This window comes from Balaenoptera musculus, chromosome 1 (assembly GCF_009873245.2).
Source record: "Balaenoptera musculus isolate JJ_BM4_2016_0621 chromosome 1, mBalMus1.pri.v3, whole genome shotgun sequence".
Lineage (NCBI taxonomy): Eukaryota > Metazoa > Chordata > Mammalia > Artiodactyla > Balaenopteridae > Balaenoptera > Balaenoptera musculus.
In genome coordinates, this window is record NC_045785.1 from 184,042,906 (window position 1) to 184,059,382 (window position 16,477).

Genomic DNA, 16,477 nt, shown 5'->3' on the forward strand with positions numbered 1-16,477 from the left:
AACGTTTTCAAGGCAGTTAACCTGAACAGCTGACTAAGAAATGCCTGTTCCCATTTGCTCTGACCCTGGCACTCCAACGACAGCCCCATCCCTGTGCCGCCACGTGCTTGCCCCTGCCCTGCACTGCTAACCCCTCTCAACAGTCCTCTCCGCTTGCTCCAGGCTTTAGGAGTGTCTCTGCACCTTGAGCCATGTCCCCGAGCAGCCCAGGATGGCCATATTAACTACTTATCCCCCCACCCTGTAAGGTCCAGCCATAATTTCCCTGGAAAAAAACTTTATACTTTCTCAGCTAGTAGGACTTATTCTCAATGGGACTTGTAAGCACTTACTCTGGACGGGATTCCCTTTCCCACGCTGCTCTCTCCTGGCCAGCCACGGTCCAGCCTTGAGGTTGGGTTCATCCACCTGAAAAACCAATGGACTCCCCACTGCCCAGTCCACGCAGATTCCTTCCCCCGACCTTTGGATTCCTGAGGCTAAGAGATGAAAACTCTCACTTGTTTCGGGGCAAAAGCGGTTGGTTTGAAAGAGGAGCTAATTCCGACCCTCTCCTTAAAGCCTCGTCCACCCATCCCCATCCCACCCTCTCCTGACTTGGTATCTTACGCGTGAAGGACCCGTGCATGTGGAGTCACAGGTCACCAGCTGCGCTCCCGGCGAGGCTGCCCAGCCGCCGTTAAGCCGCAGGAGAAACCCCGCCTCTTGGCCACCCAGCCAGGGTCCTGCGGAGACGGTGCAGTTCTCGTCCCCGCGGCAGGTGGCGCTGCCTCCGGAGGTTCGGGCCGCGGCCCCGCCCGCGCGCGCTTGCCCGGCCAGTGCGCAGGCACGGCCTCGCGGATTGGCCGCGCGCAGGAGCCGTCCGGCGGCGGCGGGTTGGGCCGCGGGGCTGGCGCGCGGCGCGGAGCAAGATGGCGGCGGCGGCGGCAGCTGGTGCGGCCTCTGGGCTGCCGGGGCCGGTGGCCCAGGGGCTGAAGGAGGCGTTGGTGGACACGCTCACCGGGATCCTGTCCCCGGTGCAGGAGGTGCGGGCGGCCGCCGAGGAGCAGATTAAGGTGCTGGAGGTGACGGAGGGTGAGTGAGGCGGACCGTCGCGAGGGCGGCGGGTCTGGGCCGCGCTGACTACTGGCCGCGCTTCGGCCGGAGGCTGGGCCCGGGGAGGTCGTGGGCCGGGGAGGCCTGGGGCCGCTGGGGCCCGGCCGGGCGGAGCGCGGGGCCGGGGGCGCCGGGCCGGGGCGCGGGGCCGGAGTGGGGGCGGGGGGCGGGGGCGCGTTCTCCGCCGGACGGCGGGTCTGGGCGCGGCTGTCAGCTGGGGGCCTGGCGGGGCCTCCGCACGTTTCCCCGGGAATCAATCACGCCTGTGCGGCCGCCTCCCCTCCCCGCCGCGTCCCCGCCGGTTTTCGGAGCGGCCGGCACTGTTCGGAGGAGCCGATCGTCCTTTGTCTTTGTGTCTTTGTCCCCCTCCTCCTATTGGAAGCTTGAAAGTGATGGAGGAGAAAACAAGCCGTTGGCTTGAGGTTGTCCTCCAGTTCCTGCCGAGCGGGCCTTTCTCCAGGCCCGGGGCAGCCACGCTCCGAAGAGCATTAGATCCTGAAACAGGAGGAGGGAAATCCGCTCGGGGTTTATGTCAGGAATACGTCTGGCCTGTCGGGGCTTCGCTGGCAGAACTCCAAACCTGCGGACTCCTCCAGCTCAGCAGGACGGTCTCACCACCTCTCAGAGTGTCCGTAGGAGTTGGCCCGCCTATGGACTGAGGGTTTTTATTGAAAAGAACTTAAGACAAAGCTCACTTAAATTTAATTTTATATTCTCCCGCAGCATGAGAGAGCTCTTGAAGAACTAAATTATCTCTATTGGAAATACGTTGAGATTTGGGATCTAGCACGTTAAGGACCATTTTGAAGGCCCAGTTGTAATTGTCATTGTCTTGTGAAATGTCAGATCCTCTAAGAGGAGCCGTGCACAGATTGACCTGTAGGAGTTATTACAGCCTACTAGGTGAAATTCCTTTATTCACGCTAACGTCTCTGCCTCCCTTGCGTGTGAAGGAGAAGGGGTGACAGAGCAAAGGAACCTCATCACATTCAAGTTGCTACTTGAATAAAGTTGAAGGTTCGGTACCTTCCCTGAGTGACACCCAGGGTTCCCGGTGCCCCAGGCATAGGTCTGGTGCTTTCCTACAGAAGGTGAACCTTCGCTCGTGTTTGAACTGTCCAGCAGCAGCTCCGATTGGGCTCTGATCCCTTTGACTCTAGCCAACACCATGGTCTCATCTAGGCAAAGTCAGTTACCATCTTCTTGAGATCTTCTTGAAGTTCTACTCTCTTACTTCATCTTTTTGGGTCTCAAAATAAGAAATTAAACAGAAGTGCAGAATTTTGCATTTGATCTAGCCCACTGATGGGAATAGATCCTCTCTCTCCCTCTCACACAGACACCGACACACACCCCACACACACACCCCATAACTTACCGGGAACCTGCCAGCAGTGTGCTGCGAGCCGTGGAGAGGCTTTGACACAGCAGCCTGCTGTCGGTGACCCAGTAGGAAGGCATGTGACTCACAGGGTTGGGATGTGATGTGCAGGGTTGAATCAAGTCTGTGGAGTTCAGTGTGGTACTTTGGACCCTTTGGGGGTTGTTTGTGTTTTTAAATAGTCTAATTTCTTCTGTTTATTGAAAAATTATAGAAATCCACCCCTTTCGGTAACCTCTTTTTGAGATGGTGGATGGTGATCCGTTCCTCAGATACAGTACCTTGCTTCTCTCCTTTCCTCTTCTTGTGGCCTTTAACAAGTTGTTTTTTGCCATGGGGTCCAGAGTACCTCCTGTCTTCTCTTCAGTCTGAATGTCACACATTTCCTTTGCGCGGCCAGTTTCTTTTCCTTTAATGAAAGCAGAGCATGTGCCTTCCCAGCCCGGCTTTAGCCAGCAGTCTGGCCTGAGGAAGTGCGCAGGGCATTGCTCCCACTGTTAGAACAACACCCTGCAGGCCTAGGCGAGCAGCCGTTCTCGCAAGTGAGTGAATCTTTTCCACTCCTTTGGAGTTGCTTCATGTTTTAGTTTTATCCTAGTAGAAGAAACCTTGCTTTCTGGTCCTAGGAAACACACTTCCTTAAAACTTGGAGTTGATGGGGAATCTGGGAGTTGGTGTCTATTATTATGTGAACTTGGAGTTGATGGGGAATCTGGGAGTTGGTGTCTCTTATTATGTGTGTTCTTTCAATCCTTCTTTGGTTCCAAGAGGCCCAGGATTGGATGACAACCAGACCTGTTTGTTTCTAGTCCCTCTGTCCCCTCAAATAACCACACTGTCTTTATGAGCCTTATTATTGCCTCACGTGGGAGACTGGTCCCAACTGATCCTTAAGATTAACCCATCTATTCCCTTTGACAAAGGGAACAATTTCTAATTTAATTTGGGGGGAAAGACACAGGTCAGCTGTCAAGTCTCTGTTAAGTGGACAGATAAGAGAGGTTGCCGTGCTCTGACCAGATTCTGGAGTAGAGGAGGTTTTAAGCAGCAGTTATCTTAGAAAATGGAGGTGCTGGAGCCCAAAGTACATCCAGGTCATTCAGTCTGCCAGCTGGTATTTTCCAGGAAGTAACTTGCCTATTATCAGTTACCATGTTTTCCAGAATGGGAACCTGTCCTCTTAAGCCAAGAAACGGTATGTATGTCAGAGATCCACCTGACTCGTATAGTGGGCTAATTTTGAAAGGATGAAGATAGGCTATGCCCACCAGCCTGGTGTCCTGGGATGGTTTTCTCAAGTCCCTGTGCTTGCTGTTTTCCCTAGTCACTTGGAATCTGAGGGAAACCCAGCAAACCCTTCTGACTAGTGAAAGCCTACTTAACAGGGCTAAGTGGCAGAGGAGATGGTGCCACTAGCCACCTTCTTCAGACAGCACTCACATCCTGAACTGAGAAACTTATTACTTGAAAGTTGGAGGTTCCTCTGCTATACAGTATTCCAACAGATAATTGGTACCCATTTGTTTCCTTAGGAAGACTGAGATTTTGAGTTTTATCAACAGGGTTTGTAGGAATTTAGTTCTACCTCAGTAAAGTAAGAATTAGTCTTTTTGATCTGTTAGAGCATTCTTCTAATTCCATTTTATTTACTAGGTGGGATCATATCAAGCATCTTATAAACACAGTAATTAAAGAGAAGGAAAGTTTGTGAACTGCCAAAGGTCTCTTACGTCAAAGTCTAATGTTCTCTACTCAGCTTTATGAGCTCTTTTTTGTGTGACTTATTACAAGATCGTGACTTTTGACAATGTCAGCTCTCTTTTTTTGGTGTATTTATGCTTGACTTTTTTTATGTCTTAGAACGAAGTTATTTCCTTTTTTTTCTTCCCTGTGTACTGTCCTCTGAGAGCATCACCTGAGTGGTGGGATGTGTTGCTTCCATTCTGAAGCTTTAATTCTCCAGGCCAGCCAGTGTAGCAGAGACTTTCTCATATGACTAGATTTAGACCCTAGGTCATTTTCTTCTTTTAGTTATTTCTTTTGTCTGTTAGAAATGAAGACATTTGGCCTTGACTTAGTCTTTTCTGTCTTGCTCCCAGCAGATATGTCACAGAAGATACATTTTTTCTTTCCTCCCACCACCATTATATTGAGCTGGGGAGGGGGGATTATCCCTCCCTCGCTTTTCCTGACATCCGACGCTGCCGAGATATCTGTGTTGATTCCCCATCTCAGGTGCCTAGAGAGATGATCCTGCTGGTGGAAGTTTGCTTTCTGGTTCTCATGGGCGCTTTTCTGGCTCTCTTCCAGTGTAGCGTAAGCACTGTCACCTGCGAAGGGAGCCCTCCAGGATCCAGACGCACTCCTGGGCGTGTGGCGGGCACTGAGCCGAGCGGAAGGCGGCCACGCTCGGAAAAAGGCCAGTGGTGCAGTTTTCTTTTTCCTTTCAGCTGTGGTTTTGTGAAAAACCCTGTGAGAAAGGGGGACTTCTCCAGAGCTCTCCTCAGAACTCCCTCCTTCCCAGACAGTCCCTGTCCCCAGTTCTTCCTAGTAGGAGCCTTCCTGACTGTCCAAGCCTCACGTCTCCAGTCGACCCTTAAGACCAGGAGCATGTATTACTCAGCTTATCCTTTCTCCTCCATGCTCTCCTTTGGATCTTCCCTTCTCAGCCAAGTTATAGAAGGATCGTGTTTTTGCCAAGTGGGGTGAAATGAGAGAAAGAGGAGCGAGGAAAACCAGAGAGGGCGGCAGAGACTAAAAGGCCAGAGAATGATTAAGGAGAGAGAGCAGAAGATTCCTTAGGAAGTCAGAGGCTACCATTTTGGGTTGGATTAAAGGTTAATCCAGAACCACTTAGAGTCAGGGTACAAACCCAGGTTAACCGAACAGGTCTGTCCTTATTCACCTTGGGAAAGGGAACTAGAGAAATTAAATTTCTTAACGAAAATGGCTTTAGAAAGCTAACTTCATACAGCCCACTTGAGAATGTCCCCCTTTGGCCTAACTTCATAGATTGAGTCTTAGTTTAATCTGGAACTGGTCCTTTTCAAGCAAGACAGAATAAAACAGCTCTGTCTGTCTGTGTCTCTTGTATTTTCCCTGCCTTAATCATCCCAAAGTAAGTTATTCAGCTGTTCTAATGCTTTCTAAAGAAATTATGTTAATTTCAGAAAAACTGGAAATCCCCCAACACACACTAAAATTTTTCTTTATGGATATACTTAGTTATACTTCATCAAAAAATATTGTATGATCTCTGTTAAGTGAATATCGGTAAATAAGGTTTTCCTACTTCACAGAAGTCATCAGTGGATCAGGCAGTGGTGTTGATCAGAGTTAAAGTAAGTCAGAGAACTTGAGGGTTTTTCCTGGCTTTTCATCCTGTGAGTTTTATAGAGCACAGAGTTCATCACCCGCACACCACCACTGTCACATCTTGTCAGTGATGCTTCATAGAGCTTTTAAGTAAGGTAAAATTAAACTAACTAAAAATAAAATTAAATTTTATGATATGAAGCTCTTTTATGGCGACTGATATCCTGTATTTCTAATGGGTATATGGTCTAGACAGACTAAACTAGGTTAAATAAAATAATAATTGATATTTTCCCTCTTATATCTCCCGGTAACCTAATGCACATGAGCTCTTTGTCTTTGAATTTGGGGGGTTTCCAAACCAGAGTTAATCATGTCACTGTTTTTGAAACTCTGGGAGCCTGTAGGGAAGAAAATCTATTCTGTTTATCCATTCTGTTTTAAAAATTTGTCTTTAGATGATACTCTTTGAAGATTTTCTTTCCCATTAAAGCTTTTGAACAGAGAATCATGTTTTTCGAACTTTCAAGCTTCTACTTTCCTACGTGGAGGAAATCAACTTTCAGAGAAAATCCATTCTGTAATGCTTGTTGTGGGTATGAATCCCCTGGCTGACTTAGGTTTCTGGACTCCCACATGGATCTTAATCTGATGATCTTTCACTCTCACCATCTTTTACAATCTCAGTGATGTGTGAAGCACGGTGATTGGTGGAAATTGGAGTGTGATCTTTGATAGGTTCCTAGACAAGATGAATTTAAAGATTATGTTAGAATGAAGAGCTCCCAATTATTGTGATCGTCACCAGAGTACGACCACCTCCTGGCACTCAGATGGAAAACATGTATTCACACTAAGCTTTTCTTTAAAAAGAGTGAACTTGAAGTTCTCAGGTTGATGAGAAAGGACCCCTGTGTAGAGTTTGCCTGGTCTTCCTGCTGTAATGACTCTTCTGATCGGTGGGAGTGTGGACTGATGGAGAAGGCCTGCTTCCTTCTCCCTTCTGTGAGCCTCGGCGTGAACCCGACAGCAGTATCTGTGCTTATTGGGAGGAAATTATTCAGATTGGTTTAAGCTTTATAGTCTCCACTCATGTTTCAAACCCTCCTCAAAAAAGTCCTATTTTATACCTCAGTATCTTTTTCACACCTTATGATTAAAGATTTTGTTTATCTTGATCTCATTACTTTGTCCCTGTAGTGATGGTCCAGAAATTGTACTCTTGGCAGGAACATTAAAAATGCGTATCAGAGTGGTCCATGCAAAAATTATTGAAACAGTGCTGTAAAAGAAAGTACTGCGTGGCCTAGGTAATTTGTGACTATGTTTATAGTCATTCTGCAGGGCCTCATATAGGCTCACCAGAATTGGTTGACAGTATCCAGGGCTCTAAGCCTGGGTAGACGGTGACATTCTTAGCAGACTTAGGGCCATAAAGTTAGCATCCGTTGTCACACCAAGTATCTGAAGTCAGAGGAAGTCTGGGAGCCTTACAGAGCATTCCAAGTGCTCTTTCTCTCTCTTTTTTTTTTTTTTTTTTGGCCACAACATGCTGGGATCTTAGTTCCCTGACCAGGGATCGAACCCATACCCCCTGCAGTGGAAGCTCGGAGTCTTAACCACTGGACCGCCAGGGAAGACCCCACACATGCATTTTAGAGTGCTTTTTTCCATTAAACTTGAACATTGGTTGGTATCCAGGAGGTCTTCCTAAATTATGTCTGACTCATCTGTGTTTTAGTCCATTTGGAAAGTTGATTCCCATATCTTTGAGTTGTAGGCACCTACTGTTTATTCTGTTAAAAATGGGTTTTTTAGACTTACCAGAGGCTGAAGTAGCCAGGTGAACCCTAAGAACTAGAATGGGTTTCAGTATCTTCAGAGGTAATTCTGCAGGTGTGAAGTGTTTGCTTGTGATTTAATCGCTTAATAAATGCTTTAGAAAGAATGTGGCGGCTTTTTCAGTGGTCTTGCGAAAATCCTCCTTTCCTGAGTGAAATGATAGGTGCCATAAGGTTGTATCAGTAACTGAAGCTTAAAATAAGGGTGTAATAAGAAAGAGTTAAGAATCTAAGAATTCAGTAAGGTAGCGTAAATTAAAAATACAAAAAATTAAAATATAAAAAACAGTAGCCTTCATGTACACAAACAGTAAAAGGTTAGAAAATATAATGGTGTTTTTTTAAAAACCCTTTACAATAGCAACAGAAAGATTAAATACTTAGGAATAAAATTAACAGGAAACGTGCAAAAATGTATTAGGGGAAGCTTTTTAAACATGCCTGAAAGCCTTCAAAGCAGACATGAAATGGAAAGGTGTGTGCTGTCCTTGGATAGGGCAGCTCAGCATTCTAGATGAGTGAGAAAGGTTGATTCTGAAGTTTATAGAAAAATAAGCTTGGGAGAAATAGCTCCAAAAACACCAAAAAAGGAAAACTGTGAGGAGAGACTAGTTCTACCAGACATTAAAACATTATGTAAAGCCTCTATAATTAAAATAAGCAGTGTGGCACTGGCACACAAATAGGCAAATAGAACTGTGGAATAAAATAGAAAGTCCAGAAGTAGACACGAGTAACTATGGAAATGTAGTATTGATAAAGGTGGCATCTCAAATCATTGGGGTAAAGATGGACCTTTTAATAAAGGTGCTGGGACAATTGGGTAGCCATTTGGAATTAGATCAGTATCTCACACCATACAAAAAATTAGCTTCAAATGATTAGGAATCTAAATATTTAAAACATGAAACCATAAAAGTTTTAGAAGAAAATATGGGTGAATTTTTCTTTATCCTTGGCATAAAGAAAGGCTTTCTAACTATGACTCAAAATCCGGAGGCAGTAAAAGATTGATAAATTTGACTACATTAAAATTTTAATTTTCATGACAAAAAACACCATATAGGGCTTCCCTGGTGGCTCAGTGGTTAAGAATCTGCCTGCCAGTGCAGGGGACATGGGTTCAATCCCTGGTCCGGGAAGATCCCACATGCCACGGAGCAACTAAGCCCGTGCGCCACAACTACTGAGCCTGCGCTTTAGAGCCCGTGAGCCACAACTACTGAAGCCTGTGTGCCTAGAGCCCGTGCTCTGCAACAAGAGACGCCACCGCAACAAGAAGCCCGCGCACTGCAACGAATAGTAGCCCCTGCTCGCCGCAACCAGAGAAAAACCTGCACTCAGCAACAGAGACCCAATGCAGCCTAAAATAAAATAAAATAAAAATAAATTTAAAAAAAAATCATATAAAAAGTCAGTACCAACAAAACAAAATTATACCTAAGCCTATCATATTCAAACTGCAGAAGACCAAAGGCAAAGAGAATATCTTGAAAGGAGTCAGAGGAAAATAGTACCTTACCCACAGAGGAACAAGAATTAACAATTACATTAGACCGCTCTTCAGAAGCCATATAAGCAAGAGAAGAGTGGAGTGAGATATCTCAAATGATGATAGAAAAATATTACCACCTAGAATTCTGTATCCACTGAAATCAGCCTTCGAAACTGAAGCATTAAGACTCTCAGACAAACAAAAATTGAGGGGCTTCATTACTAGCAGACCTGCCCTGCAAGAGATGTGAACAGGAGTTCCTGAGGGAGAAGGGAAATTATACATTAGAAACTTGGATCTCAAAACAAGCTCAGAAGAAATAAATAGAGATGAAATTTTTTTTAAGTCAGAAGACAGCTGACAAAGTCAGAGAAATTTTCACAGCATATACCACAGACAAAAGGATAATATCCTTAATATATAAAGAACTCTTAAAAATTGAGAAACAAAGGACCAAAACCTCAATAGAAAAATGAGGGGGTGGGGAATGGACAGAGAAATCACCCCTCCTCTTAAGTGTCATTAAAAAGGTACTCAAACACACACAAATAGTTTGAAGTCACTCATGATTTAGAGAAATACAAATTAAACAACATTAAGATATCATTTCTCCGCTATCAGACTGGCAAAAATTTTAAAGCACGTTCTGTTGGTGAGGTTGTGGAGAAACACTTTTTTTTTTTTTTTTTTTTTTTATTTTTGGCTGCGTTGGGTCTTTGTTGCTGCGCGCGGGATTTCTCTAGTTGTGGCGAGCCGGGGCTACTCTTCATTGCGGTGTGTGGGCTTCTCATTGCGGTGGCTTCTCTTTGTTGCAGAGTATGGGCTCTAGGTGTGCAGGCTTCAGTAGTTGTGGCACACAGGCTCAGTAGTTGTGGCACGCAGGCTCAGTAGTTGTGGCACGCAGGCTCAGTAGTTGCGGCTCGCAGGCTCTAGAGCGCAGGCTCAGTAGTTGTGGTGCACGGGCTTAGTTGCTCCGCGGCATGTGGGATCTTCCTGGACCAGGGCTCGAACCCGTGTCCCCTGCATTGGCAGGCAGATTCTTAACCACTGCGCCACCAGGGAAGTCCTGGAGAAACACTCTTTAACAGTGCTAGTGGGAATGCACATTGGTGCAGTCCTTCTTGAGGGAAATTTGGCCACACCTGACAACACTACAAATGCACTTACTTTTTTTTTTTTTTTAATAAGAGGCTCTTTTCTTTTTTTCTTTTTTTTTTTAAATTTATTTATTTATTTATTTATGGCTATGTTGCGCAAATGCACTTAATTTTGACCCAGCAGTCCCACTTCTGGGAATCTACCCTGAAGATATACATTTAACAATATAAAAATACATACTGCACACTATTATTTACTGCAACGTTGTTTATAAAAGCACAATAATTGGAAGCAGTCTAACTGCCCATATATAGGAAAATGGCTGAAAATGTATGTGTATCCATACAGTGGTATATTATGCAACCGTAAAAAAGAATAAGGAATCTTGAGGAACTGTTTTGGAATGGTTTCCAGATTATAATGTTAACTGAAAAAAAGCAAAGTGCAAAAGAGTATAATATACTACTTTTCATGTAAACAAGAGGGTACAAGAAAATACACATGTATCTGCTTGTTTATGCAAAAGAAATACAGAAAAGATAAACCAGAAACTGATTGGTTACCTACATGGAGTGGCTGGGGAAAGGATGGAAGGAAGTTAATAGGGATGAGGAGGGAGCAGTGCTTCTTGGAATGTGCCTTTTTGTGTAGCTTTAACTCTGAGAATCATAATAAAGTTTTACATACCCCCCCAAAATAAGTTAATAATTAAAATCAAACAATGGAAGGGTACAATTAGTAACAAATGAACCTAACTGTATTACAGATGAACAGTGTAACTACTACTAGGTGTTGTGGGAGGAAAGAACTAACCTAAGTAACTTTGGAAAATAGTATTTTGGTTTTTTGTTTTTTAAATTTTATTTATCTTTGGCTGCGTTGGGTCTTTGTTACTGCTCACGGGCTTTCTCTAGTTGTGAACAGGGGCTACTCTTCAGTGTGGTGCCTGGGCTTCTCATTGCGGTGGCTTCTCTTGTTGCAGAGCACGGGCTCTAGGTGCTCGGGCTTCAGTAGTTGCGACGCGCAGGCTCAGTAGTTATGATGCATGGGCTTAGTTGCTCCACGGCATGTGGGATCTTCCTGGACCAGGGCTTGAACCCGTGTACCCTGCATTGGCAGGTGGATTCTTAACCACTGCACCACCAGGGAAGTCCCTGGAAAATAGTATTTTGACTGCATATTGTAAGACTCAAGTCAAAAAGAACTGTACGCAGAAATTATACTCCACTTAATATATCTGTTTTTCACAGGAGTTGTGTTAATAGTTCTGTAATTAGTTTCTGTGTATACTAAGATCGAACAAATAAGTAATTTTATTGTAGATAATGAGAGCCAGATTTATCACTATCAGAGAAAGCATTACAAATAAGGAGGACAAGCAGAGTGAACCTTGAGATACTGGATTGGCATTTGAGTTATCAGTAGATAGATGGATGGATCGGCAGGCGGATGGATGGACAGATGTATGTGTAAGCATAGGTTAGTATGCATACATATATGTCGTAGTGCTGTTCTCTGAGGGGGCCTAGGAGCAGTGACATCCCAGAAGCAGTGAGCACACCTAGCGCCCAGATCTTGATTTCTAAATAGCATTCTCCACTAAAAAGCACCAGGGCTCCTTGGAGGAAAAGTTGATACCAGGGTTTAGGCAGAGAAAATACAAGGTGAGCCTAGAATATCCTGTGAGAACAGAATGTAAGGAAGGGCTTGAAAAACGATGGGAGCATGTGGAAAGGCCTGCAAGAAGGTGTGCTGATGGCCACAGTGGAACAGCTGAGCAACAGAACAAATAATGAGAGTGTTGGGTTAAAACTCATGGAGTGAAATGAGTAAGCATGTGTCCACACGGGTCGAAATAAATAAAGGAGACAGGACAGTGCTTCCTTACAAAAGAATTGCAAGTAATTAGTAAGTGTAAAGAGAATAAGAAATACAAAAGCACCACAGGACAAACAACACAGTAATAATTGTTGCAGGCAGGATCCACAGATGGATGCTAAACTCAATCAGTGAGTGTTTGAAGAGAAACAGGATATGAACATAATCTCAAAGTATCTCTCTGAAGATTTTTGTCATTTGTAAAGGGAGAGACAGTACCTTTACAGTGGAAAATCCAGCAGACCCCACATTACCGAGTGGTCATGGTTAACATTACCAATAAGAAAATTTATCAACATTATGATATGCTAAGGACACAGCATCACTTCCCTGATATTCTTGCCAAAAATGAATAACCTCAATCTGATCATGAGGAGACGTCAGTCGAATGAACATCAAGATGTGTTCTACAAAATACTGACCATTACTTATCAAAAGTGGTCGGGTCATAGAAGACAAGGAAAGAATAAGACTGTCACGCATTGGAGGAAACTACTTTAAGTCTAAAAATTATTTCAAAATTAAACATTAAAAAAAATAGGGGGCTTCCCTGGTGGCGCAGTGGTTAAGAATCTGCCTGCCAATGCAGGGCACACGGGTTTGAGCCCTGTTCCGGGAAGATCCCACATGCCACGGAGCAACTAAGCCTGTGTGCCACAACTACTGAGCCTGCGCTCTAGAGCCCGCAAGCCATAACTACTGAGCCTGCGTGCCACAACTACTGAAGCCCGCGTGCTTGGAGCCCGTGCTCCACAACAAGAGAAGCCACCACAATGAGAAGCCTCTGCACTGCAATGAAGAGTAGCCCCCTCTCGCCGCAACTAGAGAAAGCCTGCACGCAGCAATGAAGACCCAACACAGCCAAAAATTAATTAATTAATTTTAAAAATAGGCATAGATCATTTTCAGTAGTTTTTCACCTGCTTACCTGGATAAGCCTTGAACATGGAACATTGCCTGGAACAACTTTTTCCTGATATTAAGCTTTTGTATTGCATAAATACCCTTTGGATGGCTATTTCAGTGGAATCTAATTATGATAGTTAGCACTTACCATGGAAAGTAACTTCAGTTACGTCGATAAGAAAGCCAAACAATGTACTCATGATGGGCAATAAAAATAATAGCACAAGAACTGATTTTTTTTTTTTTTTTTAGTTACGGAATTTTTGTTTTTCTTGTGATGAAAACTTCTAAGATCTAGTCTCAGCAACTTTTCAAATATGCAACATGGTATTATTAACTGTAGTTGACATGCTGCACGTTACTTCCACGTGACTTATTTTATAACTGGAAATTTATACCTTTTGACTCTCTTCACCCATTTTGCCCACCCCCCCATCTCTAGCTTCTGGCAACCACCATTGTGTTCTCTGCGTTTGTGAGCTTGTTTGTTTTGTTTTGTTTTGTTTGTTTTAAATTCCACATATAAGTGAGATCATATGGTATTTGTCTTTCTCTGTCTGACTTACTTTACTTAGCATAATGCCCTCAAGGTCCATCTGTAGTGTTGTAAGTGGCAAGATTTCATTCTTCTTTGTGGTTAACTAATATCCCATTTTGTGTGTGTGTGTGTGTGCGTGTGCGTGTGTGTATCTGTACTCACATACATATACATACATACCACGTACATATTCTTTATGCACTCACCTATCGGTGGACACTTGGGTTGTTTCCATATCTTGGCTATTGTAAATAGTACTGCGATGAACACGAGGTGCATATATCTTTTTGAGTTAGTATTTTCGTTTTCTTTGGATAAACACCCAGAAGTGGAATTGCTGCCTTAAATGGTAGCTCTATTTTTAATTTTTTGAGGAACCTCCATACTGTTTTTCATAGTGGCTGCACCATTTTGCATTTCCACCAACAATGCACAAAGGTTCCCTTTTCTGCACATTCTTGTCAACACTTTTTATCGCTTATCCTTTTTTTTTTTAATATGTATTTATTTACTTATTTGGTTGTGCTGGGTGTTAGTTGTGGCAGGCAGGCTCCTTAGTTGTGGCTCCAGGGCTACTTAGTTGTGGCATGCGAACTCTTAGTTATGGCATGCATGTGGGATCTAGTTCCCTGACCAGGGATCGAACCCACACCCCCTGTCTTATCCCCTGCACCACGAGGGAAGTCCCGTTATTGCTTATCTTTTTGATAATAGCCATTGTGACAGGTGTGAGTTTATCTCATTGTGATTTTGATTTGCATTTCCCTGATAATTGGCGTTGTTCAGCATCTTTTTCCTGTGTCTGTTGGCCAACTCTAGGTCTTTAGAACAGTGTATATTCAGGTCCTCTGCCCATTTTAAAATCCAGTTTTATTTGCTGTTGAATTGTATGAGTTCTTCATATATTTTGTATATTAAACCCTTAACAGATACATGGTTTGCAAATATGTTCTCCCATTCGGTAGGTTGCTTTTGTATTTGGTTGATGGTTTCCTTTGTTGTGCAGAGCTTTTTAGTTTGATGTAGTCTCACTTGTTTTTGTTTTTGTTGTCTTTAATCTTGGTGTCAAATGAAAAAAAAAAATCACTAAAACCAATGTCAAGGAACTTACTGCCTGTGGTTCCTTCAAGGAGTTTTATGATTTCAGGTCTTTTACATTCAAATCTTTAATCCATTTTGAATTGATTTTTGTGTATGGTGTGAGATAATGGTCCAGTTTCATTCTTTTGCATGTGGCTGTTCAGTTTTCCCAGCACCATTTGTTGAAGAGTCTCTCCTTTCCCCGTTGTATATTTTTGGCTCCTTTGTCATAAATTAACTGACCATGTATGTGTGGGTTTATTTTTACGCTCTCTATTCTCTTTCATTGATCTGTATGTCTGTTTCTATGCCAATACCACACTGTTTTGATTACTACAGTTTTGTAATACAATTTAAAATCAGGGAGCGTGATGCCTCTAACTTTATTCTTTCTCAGGATTGCTTTGGCTGTTTGGGTCATTTGTGGTTCCATGCTGATTTTAGAATTGTTTGTTCTGTTTCTGTGGAAAGCGCCATTGGAATTTGGATAGGGATTGCCACAGCAGCTCAGGGCCCAGGCTTTAACCCCACTGATCATAGCTCTCAAGTGGGACGGTGAGCCTGTTGTAACCTGTGCACCTGCCATGACCAAGCAGTTCTGAAAGCTGCTGTCCATTCTCAAAAAACTGCTGTCCAGTAGGAAGAATGAGTCACATGAAGGTTTTAATCATCTAGTAGCTAAAGGGTAAAAAAGAAACAGGTAAAATTCATTTTTAATACTGTAATCATTTAACCAAATGTGTGCAGTGTATTATTTCAATATGTAATCGATATAAACTTTACTAAAATATTCCACAGTATTTTGTTTCATACTGCGTTTGCAGTCTGGTGCATGTCTTACATTTCCAGCACGTGTCAGTTCTCGGAGGCCGCATTTCAGGTCCTCAGTAGCCACTTGTAGCTGATGGCTGCCATATTGGATCGCGCAGCCCTGGAAGGCAAGATGCGAAAATTAGGATGCGCTCTTGGTCTTACATTCTGCTTCCTCTTTTCACAAATACATATTTGATAATTTACTCCTTTGCAAGTATAAATTAGATCTAAATTCAAACTTTTTTTCTTGTGGTAAAATACACTTAATATAAAATTTATCATCTTAACCTTCTTGAAGTGCACAGTTCAGTGGTATTAAATACATTCACATTGTTGTACAGCCCTCACTGCCAACTATCCCCATTTCTTCTTGTAAAACTGAAACTCGATACTCGTTAAACAGTACCTTTCCAATTCCCCCTCCCCCAGCCTCTGGCAGTCACCATTCTACTCTCTGTCTTTATGATTTTCACTACTGTAAGTACCTCATGTAAGTGGGTACATACGTACTTGTCTTTTTGTGACTGGCTTGTTCCACTTCGCGTACTGTCCTCAGGGTTCATCCATTAGAGCAGTTGTTTTAGCCTATTGCAGAATTTCCTTCCTTTTAAAGGCTGAGTAATATTCCATTGTACAGGGCTTCCCTGGTGGCACAGTGGTTAAGAATCTGCCTCCCAATGCAGGGGACACGGGTTCGAGCCCTGGTCTGGGAAGATCCCACATGCCGCGGAGCAACTAAGCCCATGAGCCACAACTACTGAGCCTGCACATCTGGAGCCTGTGCTCCGCAGCGGGAGAGGCCACGACAGTGAGAGGCCCACTCACCACGATGAAGAGTGGCCCCCACTCGCCGCAACTGGAGAAAGCCCTCGCACAGAAACGAAAACCCAACACAGCCAAAAATAAATAAATAAATTTATTTTAAAAAAAATTCCATTGTACATATAGACCACATTTTGCTTATCCATTCATCTGTCGATGGTCACTTGGGTTGCTTCCACATTTTAGCTATTATGAAATATGCTGCTGTGAACATG

The 16,477-nt window shown here is 43.7% G+C and overlaps 1 protein-coding gene across 7 annotated transcripts in view; it reads left to right on the top strand.

The window, feature by feature from the left end:
* The first annotated feature begins 868 nt into the window (after nucleotides 1-868).
* The window catches only part of IPO9 (importin 9), a 46,583-nt gene continuing 30,974 nt past the window's right edge, over nucleotides 869-16,477 (top strand). For 2 of the 7 annotated variants that reach the window (XM_036848591.1, XM_036848582.1), the window contains exon 1: nucleotides 869-1,074. In XM_036848591.1, the coding sequence (XP_036704486.1) occupies nucleotides 912-1,074 (163 nt within the window). In that variant the 5' untranslated portion in view covers nucleotides 869-911. Of the gene's footprint in view, nucleotides 1,075-4,786; nucleotides 4,896-16,477 lie in introns of those variants that run through there. The other 5 variants (XM_036848616.1, XM_036848626.1, XM_036848609.1 and 2 more) reach the window with 4 other exon arrangements.